This window comes from Lepisosteus platostomus, chromosome 1 (assembly GCF_059453375.1).
Source record: "Lepisosteus platostomus isolate fLepPlt1 chromosome 1, fLepPlt1.hap1, whole genome shotgun sequence".
NCBI classification, from domain to species: domain Eukaryota; kingdom Metazoa; phylum Chordata; class Actinopteri; order Semionotiformes; family Lepisosteidae; genus Lepisosteus; species Lepisosteus platostomus.
Window position 1 is genome coordinate 3,216,239 of NC_142611.1, and position 17,336 is coordinate 3,233,574.

Genomic DNA, 17,336 nt, shown 5'->3' on the forward strand with positions numbered 1-17,336 from the left:
GATACAGATGAAAGTTTATTTTTCTAAAAAGCATCAGTGTGTGCTTGCCTTGTCTCTTGGAAAATCCAAATGAAAGTGTTTTGAAAGCAGGTGTTCTGTGTTTTTAATGCCCCTCGGATAGCTGTAAAAACCAACCTTACAACGTCAACCATTTGTATGCTCAACCTGCGGCGGAGAACCACGCCACTCCAGATCTTTTAGCAAGGCTGTAGATATCTGGTATAAACCTCATTTTTTCACACATGGTGACAATGCGGCAGCGGACGAGCCGAGGCGACACCCCGTGTGAGGTTAAAGGGAACCGAAAGACGACAAAGCAAAAAGGAAAAATAGAAAAATGCGCCGTTATGTGAAGCGGCGCTGCGCCGTCGGGGCAGAACGGCGGCCCCGGCTGGACTTACCCCATCTAATTTCCAGCCAGGAAAAAAGACCCCGCTCGGCGGCGGGGACCAGACTGGACGTGCCCATTCTAGCGAGGTCCCGTCTGGGAGCGCAAGGCTGAAAAAAATCAAACTTGTGAAAATGGAACAGCCTGCCCCCGCGGAACTGCACAGCGGGACAGGCGGGGGGAAAAAAGAAAAAATATCGACCTCATGATCGGGCGCAACCCCTCTCCAGGACTGCCGGTGTGGTGTAGCCCTGCTCGCGGTTCTGTACTGCCTGTGCAGCTGTTCATCACCAGGCGAAGGCGGTCCAGCTGTGACTTCGTCCAGGGCCCCGCCCCCACACTGAACACGGCCCTCGCGTACCACAACATCAGGGCAGGAGCTGCACCCCTTTGTTTCACCTTTCTTCACAAGTCTAGCGACATATCCTTTTCCAAAATCTCTTCATCTACAAGGCAGACCGGGGGGTTTAACCACAGAACCAACCGCTTTGTGTCTCACACCTCCGGGAAAATTAAAAATAAAGTCAAGTAATTTATTCTTTTTTTAAAAAAAAAGTTTGAAAAGACCAGTTGTTAGGAATTGCTACTCTTGAGCTGAGGCTCTTGAATATTTCATGTCTTTGGAATAAATCCCGTTTGAAATTTAAAATCCAATGTAAGACAAATCTTACATAGTAATGTTAACAGCAAATGGAAGTATACACACATATGGTGCTTATCTGGCTATGAGAATTCCTATTGCACAAACGTTAACAAATAAGCATAAAGAGGATAGCATTAGATTTTTGCAATTTATTGCTTATAAATGCTCTACGCTATCTTTGTTAAAAATAAAATCTATTTCTGGTCAACAATAAAATAGTCACAATGACTTTACATGAAGTATTGCACAGTAAAGCTCTTTAATAGACACAACAGAGGACAGGAATGTTCAAAGTACTGTTTTTTTTTTTTACATGGGTACAACATTCATCATTTCACAACTATTAACAATATACAAGACCCTCTCAGGTCTCCAAAAAATCCCTGGATCTCTCCAAAATAAATTGGCAGTTAAACAATCAACCTTTTTAACAAACAGAAATAAGGAGACTTGAAAACAAAAAAGAAGATTTGAGTGCTACACCATCAGGTCAGTTTGGATAGTGGTATTAAAACAAAAAAAAAATCCACCAACATATTCACCAACGCTCTCCTCTGTAACAAGAGGATATTACAGTTCATGTCTACATGAGCAGACAGACATATTCCTTCACTTCAATTTTCCTTGTGTGTGCTTTTTTGTCAGACCTGACTCAATCGGAGCTCATCTCCCTTGACTTCCAGTTCAGGACAGAGTTCTAGAAGCAAAGTTTCCAAGAGAACCTGAAAAACAGAGGCGACAGCACTTTTATTGCTACAGTAGCTGCAGCGCCGCTGACTGCTCAGAATTTGAGAAGCAGTCCCGTTTGTGACCACTGGATGGGAAAGGTGGACATTATTAATCATCCAAGGGAACGGAGCAGATCCAGGCGATCAAGTGCAAAGTGCAGCCTGTGTTAACTGAAGGAACTAATGCCACCTGGTATTCAGACTTCATATAATAAATCTGGGAGATTACATTTAATTTTTATAAAGCCTAGTAGAGATTAAGATCTAGAGCTGGCATGACTAATATAATTTCCCACTTTGCTCCCTCTCAAGAGTGAGACATCGTTGAAGTCGTTTTTTTCAGTCCCGTACTCCGCTTCCCTATTAGACTTCCTACAAATCTCTTTTAAGCAAGCAAGCGCAGTTTAGGTGCAAGAACTGCATTCCCAACACCAGACTGCCGATGGAAAGTCAACCAGTCCCGAAGGGCGTGCGTCGGAAGATCTACGTTAAGTTTTCAAACGTGAAGTAAGCAGAGGGGTAAAAGAAGCAGCAGGGCCCAGCCCGCACGGGCGAGAGGGAACGCTCAATTCAAGAAAGGGCAGGATGTGGACAGGCGGTTTCGATTACCCAAGGCAGCGATGAAAATGCGCGCAGAAAGTCTTCTCTTGCAAAACAGACCACAGATAAAAGAGCCCTAAGAGGCCAAGAGATGAAGCGCCTGAGATGTCCTGGATGAGTCCAGTTGTAACGTGTTCGTCTCTGTCCTTTAGGAATCCACTGCGGGACAGAGGCCCCCTGGGACTTCACCTTGCTGTGCTGGGAAGATTCAGCTCCACCGACGAGCTGTCCTCCTGCCTGGGGTCTAACCCCCTGCTGTCACGGACATCCAGAGGGACTAACCGTGGGGAGCAGGAGAGCGGAAAAAGACCCATATGCGTAGAGGCGAGACGGGAAAAAGGCCCGGGCTCATTAGTGCAAAGAGTTCAGGAATGCCGTACAGAAACCTATGCCCTCAGGGAGCGGACGTGGGGTGCCCTGGTGCTAGGCGGGTCTCAGGACATCCGAACGTCAATGCTGAGCAAGGACAGAGTGCAAGACCCGGAAATATATAGCCCAAGGGAAAGAGAGGGACAGGAAGGAGAGCAGACTGGAAACTAGGGACAGGACAGAGAAGGAGCGCCCTCTGGCTGCAGAGGGCGTGACACCTGCTCTTTTGGTTGCTTTGCTCCAATAGATATACTCCGATCTGTTTTCTTGTGCTTCTCTTTTGGTCTGTACTTGCCATCCCAAGCCTTACATCTCGGAGATCTTTCCTGGGCTCACCTGTAGCTTCTGGTTCAGTTGCAGACCCGCGGTCTGAATTTCCACATCAGACTGCTAATAAAATGCGCGCGGCACATACCGCGCACCCTTGAATTCCTTCCTCAACAGAAGACCCTCCCAGAGAGCTTACTCTTACTTTTCAAGAAAAAGAAATGAAGACACCTTCAGAAACGCGTATAAACTCCGTTAACTGACACTTACGTAAAGCAGATGCTTGTTGGCGTCTCTTTCCTGAAGTGCATTAAATATCTTGACGATTCCATATCGGGCATTCTGCTGTCCAACGAGGTTCTGTAGTGCATCTAAAGAGGGACGTCAAGCACACACAGACTCTCAGTACAAAGCGCTCTGCCAGTTCCTGCATCGGCTGTTCAAACTCAAGACTCCTAAGTTACAGGGCAGATGTCACCACCTTTGCAGAGATCACCTGGAAAATGCAAGAGACTTTTCCTCACTGATCTACAAGCATGGGAATTCACTTTGGAAACAAAGGAAAAATGACACGTGACTAATCAGAATGCTTTCGGTAAAACAGAACTTAGTTAATAATAATAATTGCTTACACTTATAGAGCGCTTTTCTGGACACTCCACTCAAAGCACTTTACAGGTAATGGGGATCCCCTCCACCACCAGTGTGCAGCCCCACCTGGATGATGCGACGACAGCCATAGTGCGCCAGAACGCTCACCACACACCAGCTCTCAGTGGGGAGGAGAGCAGAGTAATGAAGCCAATTCATAGAGGGGGATTATAAGGAGGCCATGATTGGGAAGGGCCAATGGGAAATCTGGCCATGACACTGGGGTTACACCCCTACTCTTTTCGAGAAGCGCCCTGGGATTTTTAATGACCACAGGGAGTCAGGAGGATGGCGCCTGTTTACAGTATAGTGTCTCCATCACTATATTGGGGCATTAGGACCCACGTGGACCACAGGGTGAGCGCCCCCTTCTGGCTCCACTAACACCTCTTCCAGCAGCCACCTTAGTTTTTCCCAGGAGGTCTCCCATCCAGGTACTGACCAGGCTCACACCTGCTGAGCTTCAGTGGGTTGCCAGTTGTGAGTTGCAGAGTGATATGGCTGCTGGCTAAGACATTTGATGTACAGTATGCTAAAAATAATTTGCAATATATTCAGAGTTTACCTGTTTCTGTCATTATTATCAATACTGTACAGTTTATACAGTTTAGATGTTTGATTTCTGATTTTTTTGTTTTCAAAATTGACAAATCTCTCTGGAAGCAATTTGCTATCAAAAGGTTCACATGGCTTTCAGTCGCAGAGCTTGGTTGCTCTTGACTTCTCTTTAAGGGGTCGTGTATATCTGTAGAATTCACTGACCCAGACCGATGAAGTTCAATGATTACAAAACACATCAACTTAATCTTAATGGAGTAGAAAACAATTAAAAACTGAATCTACTGCTGGAAAGCACGTATTAAATTCCCTTGCTTTGTGGCCAGTGTGAATGTCTCTTATTGGAAGCAAATCGGTTATAATTAACCCAGAGACAGCGGGGGAATTAAGCAACACCAGCCAGTACCGCAGAGTGGACTGAATGAAAAACTGGGCTCCCCGTCTCTCACACAGGCGCCCTGCGAAGTGAGAAGCTACCTGGGATATTGTCCAGCAGCTTCTGCTGCGCTCTTTCCTTCGTTTCCTGTCGCTGCGATTCTGTCCTGGGCGCCGTTGGAGGCGCAAGCTTCCCGTTTGGCCAGAAGGTGTCCCGGAAAACGTTGATGTAATAAACCAGCATCTGCTCGCTGAAGATCCAGTTCACCGTGTCGCGGATCTGCCTGCAGGGGAAAACCCTCAGTCAGATCTCTTGCAGCAGAAGCTGTGTCTAGGGGCAGGGCTATTAAACTCCTGGTCTGGTCACAGCCCGCTGGGCTTTATTGACAATTGATAACACTTCATGAGTGAAGACATGGAAACGAGACGTTAGAATGTACACTTATTAAGTGAACAATGCATTCAAAGCAGTGCCATTAAAAGTCTAGGATGGAGCGTATTCCAAGATCAGGAGTCAATATCGTTGGCCTATGGGACACTCGTACAGTTCAGGAAAGTACTGAGAACATCACACACTGTGTTTGGCAGTGTCTGATACAGTATATACCGTACACTGTACTGTACATGCAATTGTTTTTTTTCCCCCCTCTTAACAGCTATGCATTTCCCAGCTTAGGAGACAGATGACGGATGAAGAGTCCCAGTGAAGGAACAAGCAGAATGCTTCACAGACTGGGAAACGTTTCTTGTTCCACTCTGTGGCCAGCTGTCCATCTTGCCAACTGCCTCAATACACCTGTCTACAGAGCTGGAATCGTGGGCGATCACCCTGGCAGCGAGGGGACACATGGGAAAGCACGTCACTGTGGGTGGGGAGCTGTATTGTGTTCTCCCTTCTGTATGGGGACAGAGCTGTGCTGCTGCTGCACCTACACGATTTACAAGATACAGCCGTCTGAACGAGCCCCTGCCCTAAGTAACTCGCCCCGTATGTGCGGGACCACGCCAGCACACACATGTGCCGGAGTTTAGAAAGCTGCCGTGTGTTGAGTGGATTTGGTGGGAATACTAGAAATACTGGGGCCCTTCCCGTCTTTGAAATATTACATTAGCGATCTTGCAAGTGTTCAAACTCTTTCAAGTGCTTGCGAACTGGCGAATCTTCCCCTCCTCCCAGTAATCACAAAAAATCAAATGTAAGGCTTCTGTCAAGCTGCATGATGAGAAGACAATTCAATTTGGTGTTGATGTGCAGTAAGCAGTCATTTTAAGGCATCACAGTGCTGAGAACCCTCTTCTACACTAATGGAAGGACCCATTGTCAATATCAGATTCTCCCAGTCAGTCAGTCACTCCTCTGATGGTCATGATCAAGGAGTCTTTTGGCAGGATACTGTAGGTCAGCTTCAGCTGATGCAACTGAAAAGGATTCATTCTTGCTAATGGAACAGAGTAGGGGAGTGTCCTGTTAAGGAAAGCACTTCACATTGTAAAGTGAAAATCAGTTACTCGTAGGAGAGATGTAGGTGCTGTTTATGACCCCGATCAATAGCAGCAGGAACATGGACATCATCCACTCTCTGTGATTACATCATTTAATCTGCAGCCATTACTGGGAGAAAAACAGAAATGCTGAAGTCACAAAGTGCCAACAGCTAATTTCAGCTAATAGTCATCATGGAACAAGAGGTACTGTAATTGCAGCGTGTTAAGTGCAAGCAGCCTTTTCCTGGAAAAGAGAGACCAATTGTTTTTTTTTCCCCCTCTTAACAGCTATGCATTTTCCAGCTTGGGGGACAGATGCCGGATGAAGAGTCCCAGTGAAGGAACAAGCAGAATTTTTCACAGTCTGGGAAACGATTCTTCTTCCATTCTGTGGCCAATTTTCCACCTTACCAACTGCCTCAAACATCCACCTCCAGCTTGCAATGAGCACCTATTTTTAGGTGCAATTAGCAGACATTCTTGCACCTGACTGAGTCTCGGCAGCTCTTCTCAATGTCCCTGAAAACTCACAAGAGCCTGGCGCTCTGCAGGAGCTCCTGACACCAGGACTCCTTGGCCGACTCAAGGCTGTCCAGCTAACTCTGTAAAGCCTTCACCCCCCCTTGGACTTTTTGACATTTTATTGTGTTTCAGAATGGAAACATCACATTTTTAACTGTAAGTTTTTGCCCCTGCCCGTTGATCAAAAGAAAAAATCCCAAATAAATACATTATAATTCTATTGTAACACAGTAAAATGTGAAAACATGTGGGGGGGGGGCTGAATACTTTGATAGCCACTGTAAGTCTTCAAGTGGACCATCCTTTTCTTACCTTTCCTTACAGAAGTTATGGTTCTCTACTGTTACACAATAGTTCAGTCCAGCATGCCCCTTACTCTAAGGTGGCTGGAGTAACTATTATGGTTCCAAATTTACAGCGCTTGTTAGTGAATGTTACTTGGACATTTTCATCTTTTGTGCTACATCTGCATAACCCTAATGAGTAGCTCATCTGGGAAGAATAAGCAGCACTTACTTGTTAATGGTTCGTCCAAATGTGACTTGAACTAGTGCAATTAGTGTCTTCCTCACCCACTTAAACACTACAGTAGAAAGATGCCAAAAGACAAAAAAAAAAGAAAAATGTTTTCAAAACATTCATGTGATATAATATGAATGCTCATAAAAAAACACTTTTGCACACAGCAGAACAACAAAGTTTAAAAGCTAAGCAGTGGATCCTCTAAATTGTCCAGTAAAATTTCCATTTGCTTGTTATACAGACACCAATAAACACCAGGTGACAAGACAAATTATTTTTCGCATCTAGTATGAGCTCTGCTAAAGGACGGTGTCCATTAAAATAAAATATGAGCTAGACCTAACAGTACTGAGGTATGGCAAACCAACACTGGCATATCTAATACGAAGTAAATCAAAGTGATATCATCTGAATGACTAGACATGGGGCTCTTATGTCAGCAGCTGAAAACTAATATAGATGGTAAAGAATGCTCACAAGATATCTGAATGCTGAGTACTGTGCACTCGGGTATATATATCTCGGGTGCACTGAGAAGCAGAGCAGACACACATGCAAATGTACGAGTTATTCAACAGCGAAACTGTGGAGAGGCCTCAAGGGATTTCACAAGGAGTGCGTTCACCGTGTACGAAAGGACTGCGAAAACTGCCACAAGCCTCAGCTGTACCTTGTCCACTTGAGGGAAGCATCTGATAAAACTGTTATTTCGAAAGGACATTCCCATCGCCTGCGACGGACAAGTGCCGAAAGCTCTTTAGTAATTCAGTGCGCTGACAACAAACACAGCTATTGAGGACCACAGAGAGCGGGAGGCAGGTCTTTATCCAGAGGGCTCTGGGGGTACAGAATAAGCCACCCAGCCTTGCTGTTGAAGCCAAGACACAGCTGGATGAGATCCCTGGATCAGTTAGCTATAAAAGCAGGCCAGAGGAGCCAAATGACCATGAAAAGCGAACTGCTGCGTTCTTTTTCCTGAATGGGCTGATCCCTCCCTTTGGCCTGTAATAACAACAAGGCACACCGAGTTCCTGCATTAAACTCACAACAGAAGCTACACTGAATATTAATACCCCTACATAATCAGGGTGTATTTGTATTACAGTATATAAGCTACTGTATATAAGCACCAGAGTCCAAATGCAGAGACTACAATGGACACTGCTCCACGCCAAGCCACAGGGAGTATCAGGTGCAGGGAGAGAAGAAGATTAAATTCAGAGATACAGGAGGCCAAATGAGAAGAGAAATGTTCCCACCCCTGAACACCAAGTTAATTTAATGGCATGTCACACAGTTGTAGCACTAAAATTGTATTAAACCCCAAGCTCACCTCTGAATTACTTTTTACTTGATTACATGTTATTTATGTTATGTTATTACATGTTACTATTATTGCTATTGTGTTACTGTCTATTGTCTTATCTTCTGTCCTATTTATATACTGCACCTGAGTGACTAATGAGAAACACTTTTCATTATACTATGCACCTGTGTAAGTTTAATGACAATAAAGTTGAATTGAATTGAATTGAATTGAAGCTGTGTCCTAGGCTATTTACTGTATTGGCACCTACAGAACCAAGAACTGTCTTTCCTGAAAATGTCTGCTGTCATTGTTTAACAGACATTAACGATTCGGTTCAATATTTTCTTTTTAAAAAACTCCTTTCTGTATAAAACACCAGCACAGCTCAAATAGAATATAATTGGAACCAGGGAAAATGCAATCTGCTTGTAGCAGACAGCCCGGGGAATAGTCATCAGATTAAAAGGATACTATTCTACAGCTGTCTGGCAATGTTGATCAATTTCATCTACATTCACCTACAGCCGAAATATGATATACTTCAAAGTGCACAGAATCTGACATTCCAGTTAAGTAGAGATAGTGTCATCAAAACATAAAGAAAATGCTGCATCAATCCAGCTCTTACTAGTCCAAGAAGTATTTAATCTCTTCATTTGATGGGGGGAGGTGGAGGCAAATATCTCTGAGTGAGATGAGCCAGTTGTACAATCTCAAAAGGAAATTCAAAAAGAAACTCCGTGACTTGACAGGAACAGCAAGCTCCTGCCAAGTGTCTGTGACATGACCTCCGGGAAATCTAACCTAACAATCGCACTATTCAATTAAAAGGATGGTGTTTCTCAGATTCTAACACAAAGAGGCAAATGAGTCGCCAGAAGTGGCATCACAGCCCTGGATGTTTACCAGCAATTCCTCCAGGGTGTTTTTTTATAAAGCAGTTCAGCCCCAGCCCCATCCCCAGTCCCTTCATGGGAACCCCAGGGGCCACAGTGACTTACTGCCCCGGAGCTCGAAGATTTCTCCAATCAGCATGAAGCACGGCTCCGCGAGAGAATCCTTCTTCCCGTCCATCTCCTCCCCGTAGTCCGAAAGGTCGCTGTCCTCCTCAGCTTCCTCCTGATGGAGAGAGGCCCCCGTTACAGAAGGCAGGTCGACTCCTCCCCCCGCACACTGCAGCGCCGCTTACAGGAGCAGAGGGTTTCCCACTGTGTTCTGCGCTACTGTCGGCGTGTGTCAGTTCGGCGTCTGTCCGGAAGAATCCCGGCACGCGGAGGCCACGATCAGAGTCATGCTGCCGACGCAACGCTCACATGAAGGCCTTTGCTCTGTTTAAGCAGCAGATAACGCCCTTAAACGGTTAAAAGTGAAAGTGAAAGAGAACAAACCTCTTTGCAGGTTTAAGAGGGGCTGGAGCCCTAAAACTAGGCTGCAATGGCAACAGGGGCTTCATCAAGGTTGCAACGCACCGATGAGACCTAACCAAGCCACACCTCGTTTTATCTCTTGGGGGTACTGATATACGTAAGAGAACAATCTGAGAGAATCAGTTTCCTTCTGCCTGCTATACACACACTAGCTAATACTGGAATAATTAATCGAGGCACAGAGCTTAAACTGTAGCCTGGAGGATACTGGAGGGTGAAGGATACTTGATCCTTCATTGAATCCTTTGAATCTGAGTCACTGCTCAAGGTTGAAGCTATGGCTTTTTGGACCTTAACTGGTCAACTCATGATTGATTAGTTAGAGCGTCTGGGACTCTCTACGGGTTTGCACATTATAGGGAAAAAAAAAGACTCCAGGATTGTGCTTCAATTATGGCCCATCCTTGCAAGGAACCCAAAGAGAAAAAGAAACCTACTTGATGCCTACTTGACAGGACCGCCAATCTCCCCAAGTTGCAAAGTGCTGGGCGTTGCGGGCGGATGGGTTTTGTTGCCAGCCTGTACGTACTGTAAAGGTTCTTTTCTCGCCCCGAGAACACGTGTGGTAAAAGCCCCGCAGCTGGTCGCCGGGCCGGCCCTCACTGACCTCCTGGTGAGAGAAGAAGTCCCCAGGCAGCCGCTCCAGGAAGGAGGCCAGGGAGAAGGAGGGCTTCTTGCCCTGACTGTCGACGGCCTTCAGGTGCTCGGGGGAGGGGCTCAGGAAGGCGTACAGGGCCTCGCTCTGACACAATCGCTCATCCGTCAGCGTTTTCTGTTCAAGAGCGAGACAGAGGGGGCGACAGCTATGTCACCGGAGAACACACTCCGCCTTCCAAACACGCCGGAATCTAACTTGAGCCTCATTTCATCTGAGGTACCTAACGAGCCTGTCGAGCCAGCAGACTTCACAGGGAACGAGCAGTGGTTTCTCACTGCTGAAACAATTTATGACGCTGTATGCCGCACTGAAGAAGAAAATCTCCTTCATGTCGATGAAGGACAACTCCTACCTCACTAACATCCAAAACAGCACATTTACAAAGGTTCCTATTATTTTTTGACACGAGCACAGTGGAGTTAAATCACACACAGAAATTTGGGATTTAAAATTCATCTGTTAATTGCTTGACGAGGTCAACTGTTTTCAGAGGGAAATTATTTCACTTCACTATTGTGAATTCATCCTTCCCAAGTCTAAATAGGAAACAAATATAACACACTGTGATTACAGACAGAAAAGGGCTTGAACAGAGGTATGCATTAATTTCACAGTAAGAGCATGTCTCACCTGTAAGAAGGTATTCAGCTGGTTTTTGGATTTCTCCAGGAATTTTTGGTCTACGGATTTAAACGGCAGCTTGCTGACAGAAGGCAGCTGTACTTTTTTCAACGATGGGAAACACTGGAAAAAACAGCGGCGAGAATATTGAACTGCAAGACTCGGACCTCGCTTCCCATCTTTTCTTCGGGTTTCAGGACCAGTTTTCCCCCGAACGTATCAGGAGAGATGCATCCCCGCTCGCTCCGTTTCTACGACAACACAGCCACACAGTGGGCTGCGTTATGAACGCTTTTCCTGGACCTCCCCCCCCTTCCGAACGACTGCACATCGCCGCCCGCGAAAACACTCGGAAGGAACTGTTAACAGATGCTTGTGGGCGTCGTACATTAGTGGGGAGCAATTAAAAAAAATTACCTCACTGAGCTTCCTGTGCAACATCTGGAATTCGCTCAGTCTCCTACAAACTGTCCACCTGTTCTTCTCCGAGTCCCCGGCTTCGAGCAAGTGCACGGAGACCGAGTACACGGGCATCTGCTCCCCGTTCTCCTCCGTGGCCTGCGGGAAGGAGAAGCCACAGCCCAGTTTTACCCTTCGGAATGGCAAAAGCCCAATCTCCCTGATCTCGCGTTTTCGCTTAAAAAACAAAAATCAGTCAACCGAAATTCCCTTCGCTAAAACAACAGGTACTGTTCTTTTCCCCCAGCCCACTTCGTCCAAGGTGTGGAAAAGGAGTCGTTTTTTCAGGATACTGGGCAACCAGAAATAACCGCGAAGTATCTTTTGCAGGACTTGCATTCTTTCAAAAATCGAAATGAAATTCACGATCTGCATTGTGGAACACAGACATTATGATTGCCACCAGCAGTGGATTTCATTATTATTATTTCAACTTCATCTCTGCAGTTCACTCTGCCCATGCAGTACAGCTGCTCATCAATTCCCTGTGTGATTAAACCCCTCCACAAAGCTTCAGTGATCTCAGCAGCAGGTTATTGCCATTCATTCATGTCCACAGTTAAGGCGCTAGAAGGCTCACGTCAGTCCCAACAGCAGAGAGGCAGAAGCAGAACCGACGAGCGGAAACCTCTCTTTGCCCTCCAGAAGAAACAGGAAAGCCTACATGCCTTTCGCAGGGTCGGGGGGGGGGGGAATTGTGAGATTGACCACTGAGGCACGTGGCCCACAGCGGAACAGCGGCTCGAGAAGCAGAGGCAGGCAGCAGCGCTCCGACACGCCCCCCGCGGCCCGCTACCTCTCCGCTGTGGATGAGCGCTCGCCACATGCCCAGGTTCTCACACCACCAGTCGGTGCGCTTCAGGTGGAGCTGCAGGCTGCTGTGCTCCCTCTCCATGGTGCCGATCTCCTCCTTCAGCCTGGACACGATCTGTCAAGAGAGGGGACAGGGCTTGGGACCCTCCTCTGGAAAACAGGCAGGTGAAGGCCGCCTCGCCGGCCTTTTCCGCAAGGAATCCGGGCGGAGGGACAACAGAACGCATTACTGGGATGGAACAGGTCCAGGATAATTCCATCCCAAAAGGCAGAGGAAAGGAACACAACGTTTCGGCTGTGGAATGATCTTACTGGGATGCTACTGTCGTCACCGGTCTGGAGCAGACAGACGTCTAATGTTAATAAGTGCTTTTTTGTAAAGGCCGTGCTTTGTGGAAATGACAGAACACAGAAGATCAATGACCTCTTACGGCTCAGTGCTGGGTGACATTTCTATAATTGGAAGGACACGGGTACTGTGCTGCAGAAACTGACAGTTACGTCCCTCAAATCAAGAGAGCACTGTTGCCCTGCGGGGGGAATATCAATGAGGCAGAAGGCAGGGGACATTACAGAACGTGACTGCCGTCGGAGCACACAAGAAAAGAAAATGACACAACACAGATCTCCCCTGGGCCACTCATCTCAGAACCTCCAAAGTCATTGATGCACAAAGCTGTGAACACACGGGCTGCACAGAAAGCTCAACGCTGAGCCCTGCCTGGGGGGGGGAGAGGAGTTAATCCAGATACCTTCCTGTCGGGTTTGGGCGCGTTCAGAATGGAGCCCAGAGCCTGCCTCTTGTACTCCAGCTTCTCGTGCAGCTGGCTGAGCTTGCTGGCAGTGTAGGTGGCTTGCTCATTGATCCCAGTGCTGCCGTCATCCAGAGCCCCCTCACTGCTTTCACAAGCCTGGCTCTGGAAGAGCAGAAACCAGCCTGACAAAGGGCAAGACGTGCCAGGGGCACAAACTTCATCTTAATTGGTTAGACAATTAAGGGACAACCTCAGCAGCTTCGTGCTTTAACTTGTTTTCAGTCACCTTGTTCATCTTATTAACTACCTGGACCCGACCCAGGGACATTTGCCTAATTAAATAAATTACCCCTGCTCCTGCAAGAAAACCTTTTTTTTGGGGTCTTTTTGGCGGAAATTGCGTAACATCTTTTAGAAATTAGTATTGCTTCTGTCTAAAAATGAATCGGCTCCTAGTTTACATCACAGACAATAATTATTTCGGTGTCACTAGCACATATCGGAAACCAGAAGCATTCCCTCATTTTCAAAGGCACGTGTGAGGAAAAAGCAATACAGCATCCATGCTGCAGATTGACCAGAGCCTGACAGTACAGCCCGTGAGACTCGAGATACTGTATCTGCTGCTAGGGGGACACAGCCCCCTGCAAGAACACAACTCACAACTCACAGAACACAACCCAGCACGAACAATTACTGCCCCACTCCAATCACTGATTGAACTCTAAAACTAGCGACTAGCGCTGGAAAACCGACTGGGAGCTCACATGTCCCATGAACAGTGCTGTACCCTTGTCTGTCTTTCTTTGAGGCTCCTTCCAGTCAGGAGGACCATTCATTAGATCGGTCCTGACATGGGCCTGAAGCTGTGATAAGGGTTGTGGGAAAACCCCCCTTTCCAAGACAAGGAAGGAGGTTCAGGCGGCAGAGGTCCTGTGGTTCCGGGGGGTTGGGGTTTGTTGTCGGAGACAGGCCTCCTCACCGCCTCGTCCTTGTCCTCGCTGCTGGACTGGGAGCTGCTGCGCTCCTCCTCCTTCCTCATCAGCCTGTCGTACACGTCGCTGACCAGGAACGAGGGGTAGAACCGCTCCTTCATGGTCTCGTAGACGTCGCCCTGGACCTTGCCGAAGACCTCCGTGCCCTTGTTCCCTATCAGCGTCTGCTGGATCTCTTTGTACAGGGCCTTTTCCACGGGGATCTCCCTGCTTTCCACAAAGAAGTTCTGGTAGATCTCGCCCACCAACTGAGGGATTTCGTTCTGTGGAGCGGTGGTGTAAAAAAAAAAAAAAAAGTTGTCAGTACATGTGCCGGTTACATATGGCCATAAAGTTCAACAGGTTTATTGTATATGCAGTGCTGGCCCTGGTGTGTGTGTCTGTGTCTGCGTCACAGTGGACCAGCGTCCCACCCAGGGCGTACCCTGCCATGAGCCTGTTGCCTGCCAGGGTCTCCCCCGTGACCCTGTATAAGGGATAAAGCAGTTAGACAATGGCTGGACGGGGTCTGTGCTGCCTTGTGAGTCACCCGATTCTTGAACCGCTCGTCCCACTTTTAACGGGACATCTTCTGCAGCTCCTTGAGCACAAAGAAACCACATGAGACGTTCTAGAGGGGGTAAGGGCTGGTCCTCCGGAGAGCGTGTGTTCTCTGTGGCTCCCGAGCCCTGTGGGTCTTGTCATTACACGTCACTGCTTCTGTCTGAAAGCAGGCTCCTTCGGTCATGAGGACTGCTAGGTTTGTACAATCCTTATCAACCTGAAGGTGCCACTGGCCTGTCTTAGTCTCCCCCAAGGCACAACGGGCAGCTCCTCGCAGCCCGAGACTCCCGACCTGCCTGCTGCTCGCATTGGGGCAGTGACGGACACCAGGTGGCGTTACCTTGTTAGCGTTCTTCAGGTACTCCACGGACTCCCAGAAGCTAACGAGGGCCCTCTTGTCCACCCTCTCCATGTAAATGCGGAAATGCTCGCGGTACTTGGCGCTGGACATGATCTCCTCGAACTGAAGGATCTGGCGAAACAGACCGCTCCGCGTCAGAGGAACATGCACTGCACAGAGTGGTTTCAACAGTAGAGCCAGGAACTACAGTTTCAGTCACCGCTTTTTTAATCTGGCAGGTGTGGAAAAACTATGAAAACAGGCATTAGCAGATGTCATACCCCTCCCCGATCAGACGTATGACCCTTATTGCAATTTTCCATTCGAAGAAAAAGAAAGTTTAGTCCAGCAAGCTTTTACCAGTGGGGTTTGGGTTGTGCTACTGATCTCATCATGGTTAAATCAGGACGTAGCCCTCATGAGAACTACTGTGGAAACCATCGCTAAGACAGAGCCCACTGAGATATTACAAACCATTCTTTAAACATAGAACGGGATTCAACATCCCATTCCACCTCAATACGTGTGATCAAATTATGTTCTAAGGTGCACACTGGGTGTATTATGACTTAATATCAAGACCTACACAGTGGGATTCCTTTCCTGACAATAAGGTTTATGAAAATGGATCATTAACATTCCAAAAACCAATTTTCCTTGAGCTGAGTTTTCTGCAAACACACTGCACTGATTTACCGCCCCTGTTGCGCGGTCGGTGTCGGATTTGAAATTATAATTTTCATCGAGCCGCCAGCGAGGCTCGGGCAGTGGCTGAAACGGATACCAGCCAGGAGGGAAATGAAGAGAACTTACAAGGACGCCACAATTATGTGCATTGTACATTAGGTGTTCATTTTTACTCGGCTTTTCTTTTGCTTGATGAACGCAAGGCTGAGAGCCATTGAAGTAGGACTGGTGTGGCTTCTCAGGTTCAGGGGCACATTTTCACTTGTTCATTTACAGAGCTGCACACTTAGACTTTTCCCTCGTAGATAATTTTAAAGGATTTATGCTTCACATCCGAGGTATAAAAAACGCTGGCAAATCATAATTGTTTTCTATTCTAGATCAAAGCATGAGGTAAGCTCAGTTTAACGCTGAGTAAGGGTTTGCAAGAAAAAAATGAAACATTTTAGAGACAATTTATATTTTTACAGATTACCATGACATAAGGAGAAACCGCAGTATTTAACTGTACAAATGCTACAACCTATTTCCTTTTTCTGAACTCCTTGTTAGCCCCCGCTTTTTACGAAATACTTTTAAAAAATTGCATGGTTTGCACAATTTTTTTGCTGCCATGATTGTTGATTATGCGCAAGGAGTGTAGAGAGTGTCGCTGGTGCTGGTTCATTTGTTGCTCATCTGTCACAAGACTCCAGCACTGCTGCAAACTGACAGGAAGTGTTCTTGGCCCCGTCCAGCAGGTCATTTGCCCATTTACTGACACAGGAGGCGACAGCGCGGAGCAGCATTACCCTGGTAGATGGGACCCTGGTCTCCCATCGGTTCAAATTCAAAGTTACTTGAGGTGCTCCACCCATCACCCTCCAGAGCAAAGACCATGCCGTATGACTGCTCCCGCTGGGGTGGTCCCTACAGATTTAACGGGCAAATAAATCTGTGGGATGAACTGATCACTCAGCCATCAGATGACTCAGCGCTGCCACGCTCTGTGGCAGATCCCCTCACTGGAGTGACCTCACCGTGACTCACAAGACGCCGAGCGGCAGGGCTGCAGTTTTGCGCGTCAACGATGGTGGGGTTTAATGCCGAATCCCAGTGCCCCGTCTCGGAGAGGCAGCGCGCAGGAGAAACCCAACAGGCTCAGCGGCTGGCGGAACGAAGGGCTGTTCGGACAGAGGCAGCACGAAGGTCCGCGTTACAGTCCTTTCGGGCTTGAGGAGTCGAACCAGGCAGAGCACCGGAGTGGTAAACTACAGCAGGTGGTGCCTGCGGGTCTGGGTTGACGCAATTACAGACCTATGCCACTCGATGTAAGGAGGAAGACACGCGCGGTGCTCGTGCTCATTATTCAGCCTCCTTCCTGATTTCTTTTTGACAAACCCCTGGTGATGAGACCCTGAAATGGGAAGGAATGTGTGGTGACAAACACTGACTCGCTGAACGCCATTGAATACAGGATTCTCATCCCTCCCCGAATGTGCCTCTGTACTTCACCCATCTGTCACAGTGATGACATCTCCACTGCTCTGCAGACAAAACTGACAATTTGCTGGGCGTCTAATGAACAAAACTAAAAATATCCATTATGACAGAAACTCGCAACCAGAGTGATGCATCATAC

General features: G+C 47.4%; 1 protein-coding gene across 3 annotated transcripts in view; it reads right to left on the minus strand.

Moving 5' to 3' along the window:
• Window positions 1-1,271: 1,271 nt before the first annotated feature.
• Window positions 1,272-17,336, minus strand: part of snx25 (sorting nexin 25) — a 51,896-nt gene continuing 35,831 nt past the window's right edge. For 2 of the 3 annotated variants that reach the window (XM_088639613.1, XM_088639632.1), the window contains exons 8-19: window positions 15,029-15,160; window positions 14,133-14,408; window positions 13,148-13,312; window positions 12,379-12,510; window positions 11,541-11,681; window positions 11,133-11,246; window positions 10,452-10,616; window positions 9,419-9,536; window positions 7,103-7,169; window positions 4,682-4,863; window positions 3,266-3,366; window positions 1,272-1,753 (exon numbers count right to left, since the gene is read on the minus strand). In XM_088639613.1, coding sequence (XP_088495739.1) covers window positions 1,673-1,753; window positions 3,266-3,366; window positions 4,682-4,863; window positions 7,103-7,169; window positions 9,419-9,536; window positions 10,452-10,616; window positions 11,133-11,246; window positions 11,541-11,681; window positions 12,379-12,510; window positions 13,148-13,312; window positions 14,133-14,408; window positions 15,029-15,160 — 1,674 coding nt within the window. In that variant the 3' untranslated portion in view covers window positions 1,272-1,672. The remainder of the gene's footprint in view (window positions 1,754-3,265; window positions 3,367-4,681; window positions 4,864-7,102; window positions 7,170-9,418; window positions 9,537-10,451; window positions 10,617-11,132; window positions 11,247-11,540; window positions 11,682-12,378; window positions 12,511-13,147; window positions 13,313-14,132; window positions 14,409-15,028; window positions 15,161-17,336) is intronic. The other variant, XM_088639622.1, reaches the window with a different exon arrangement.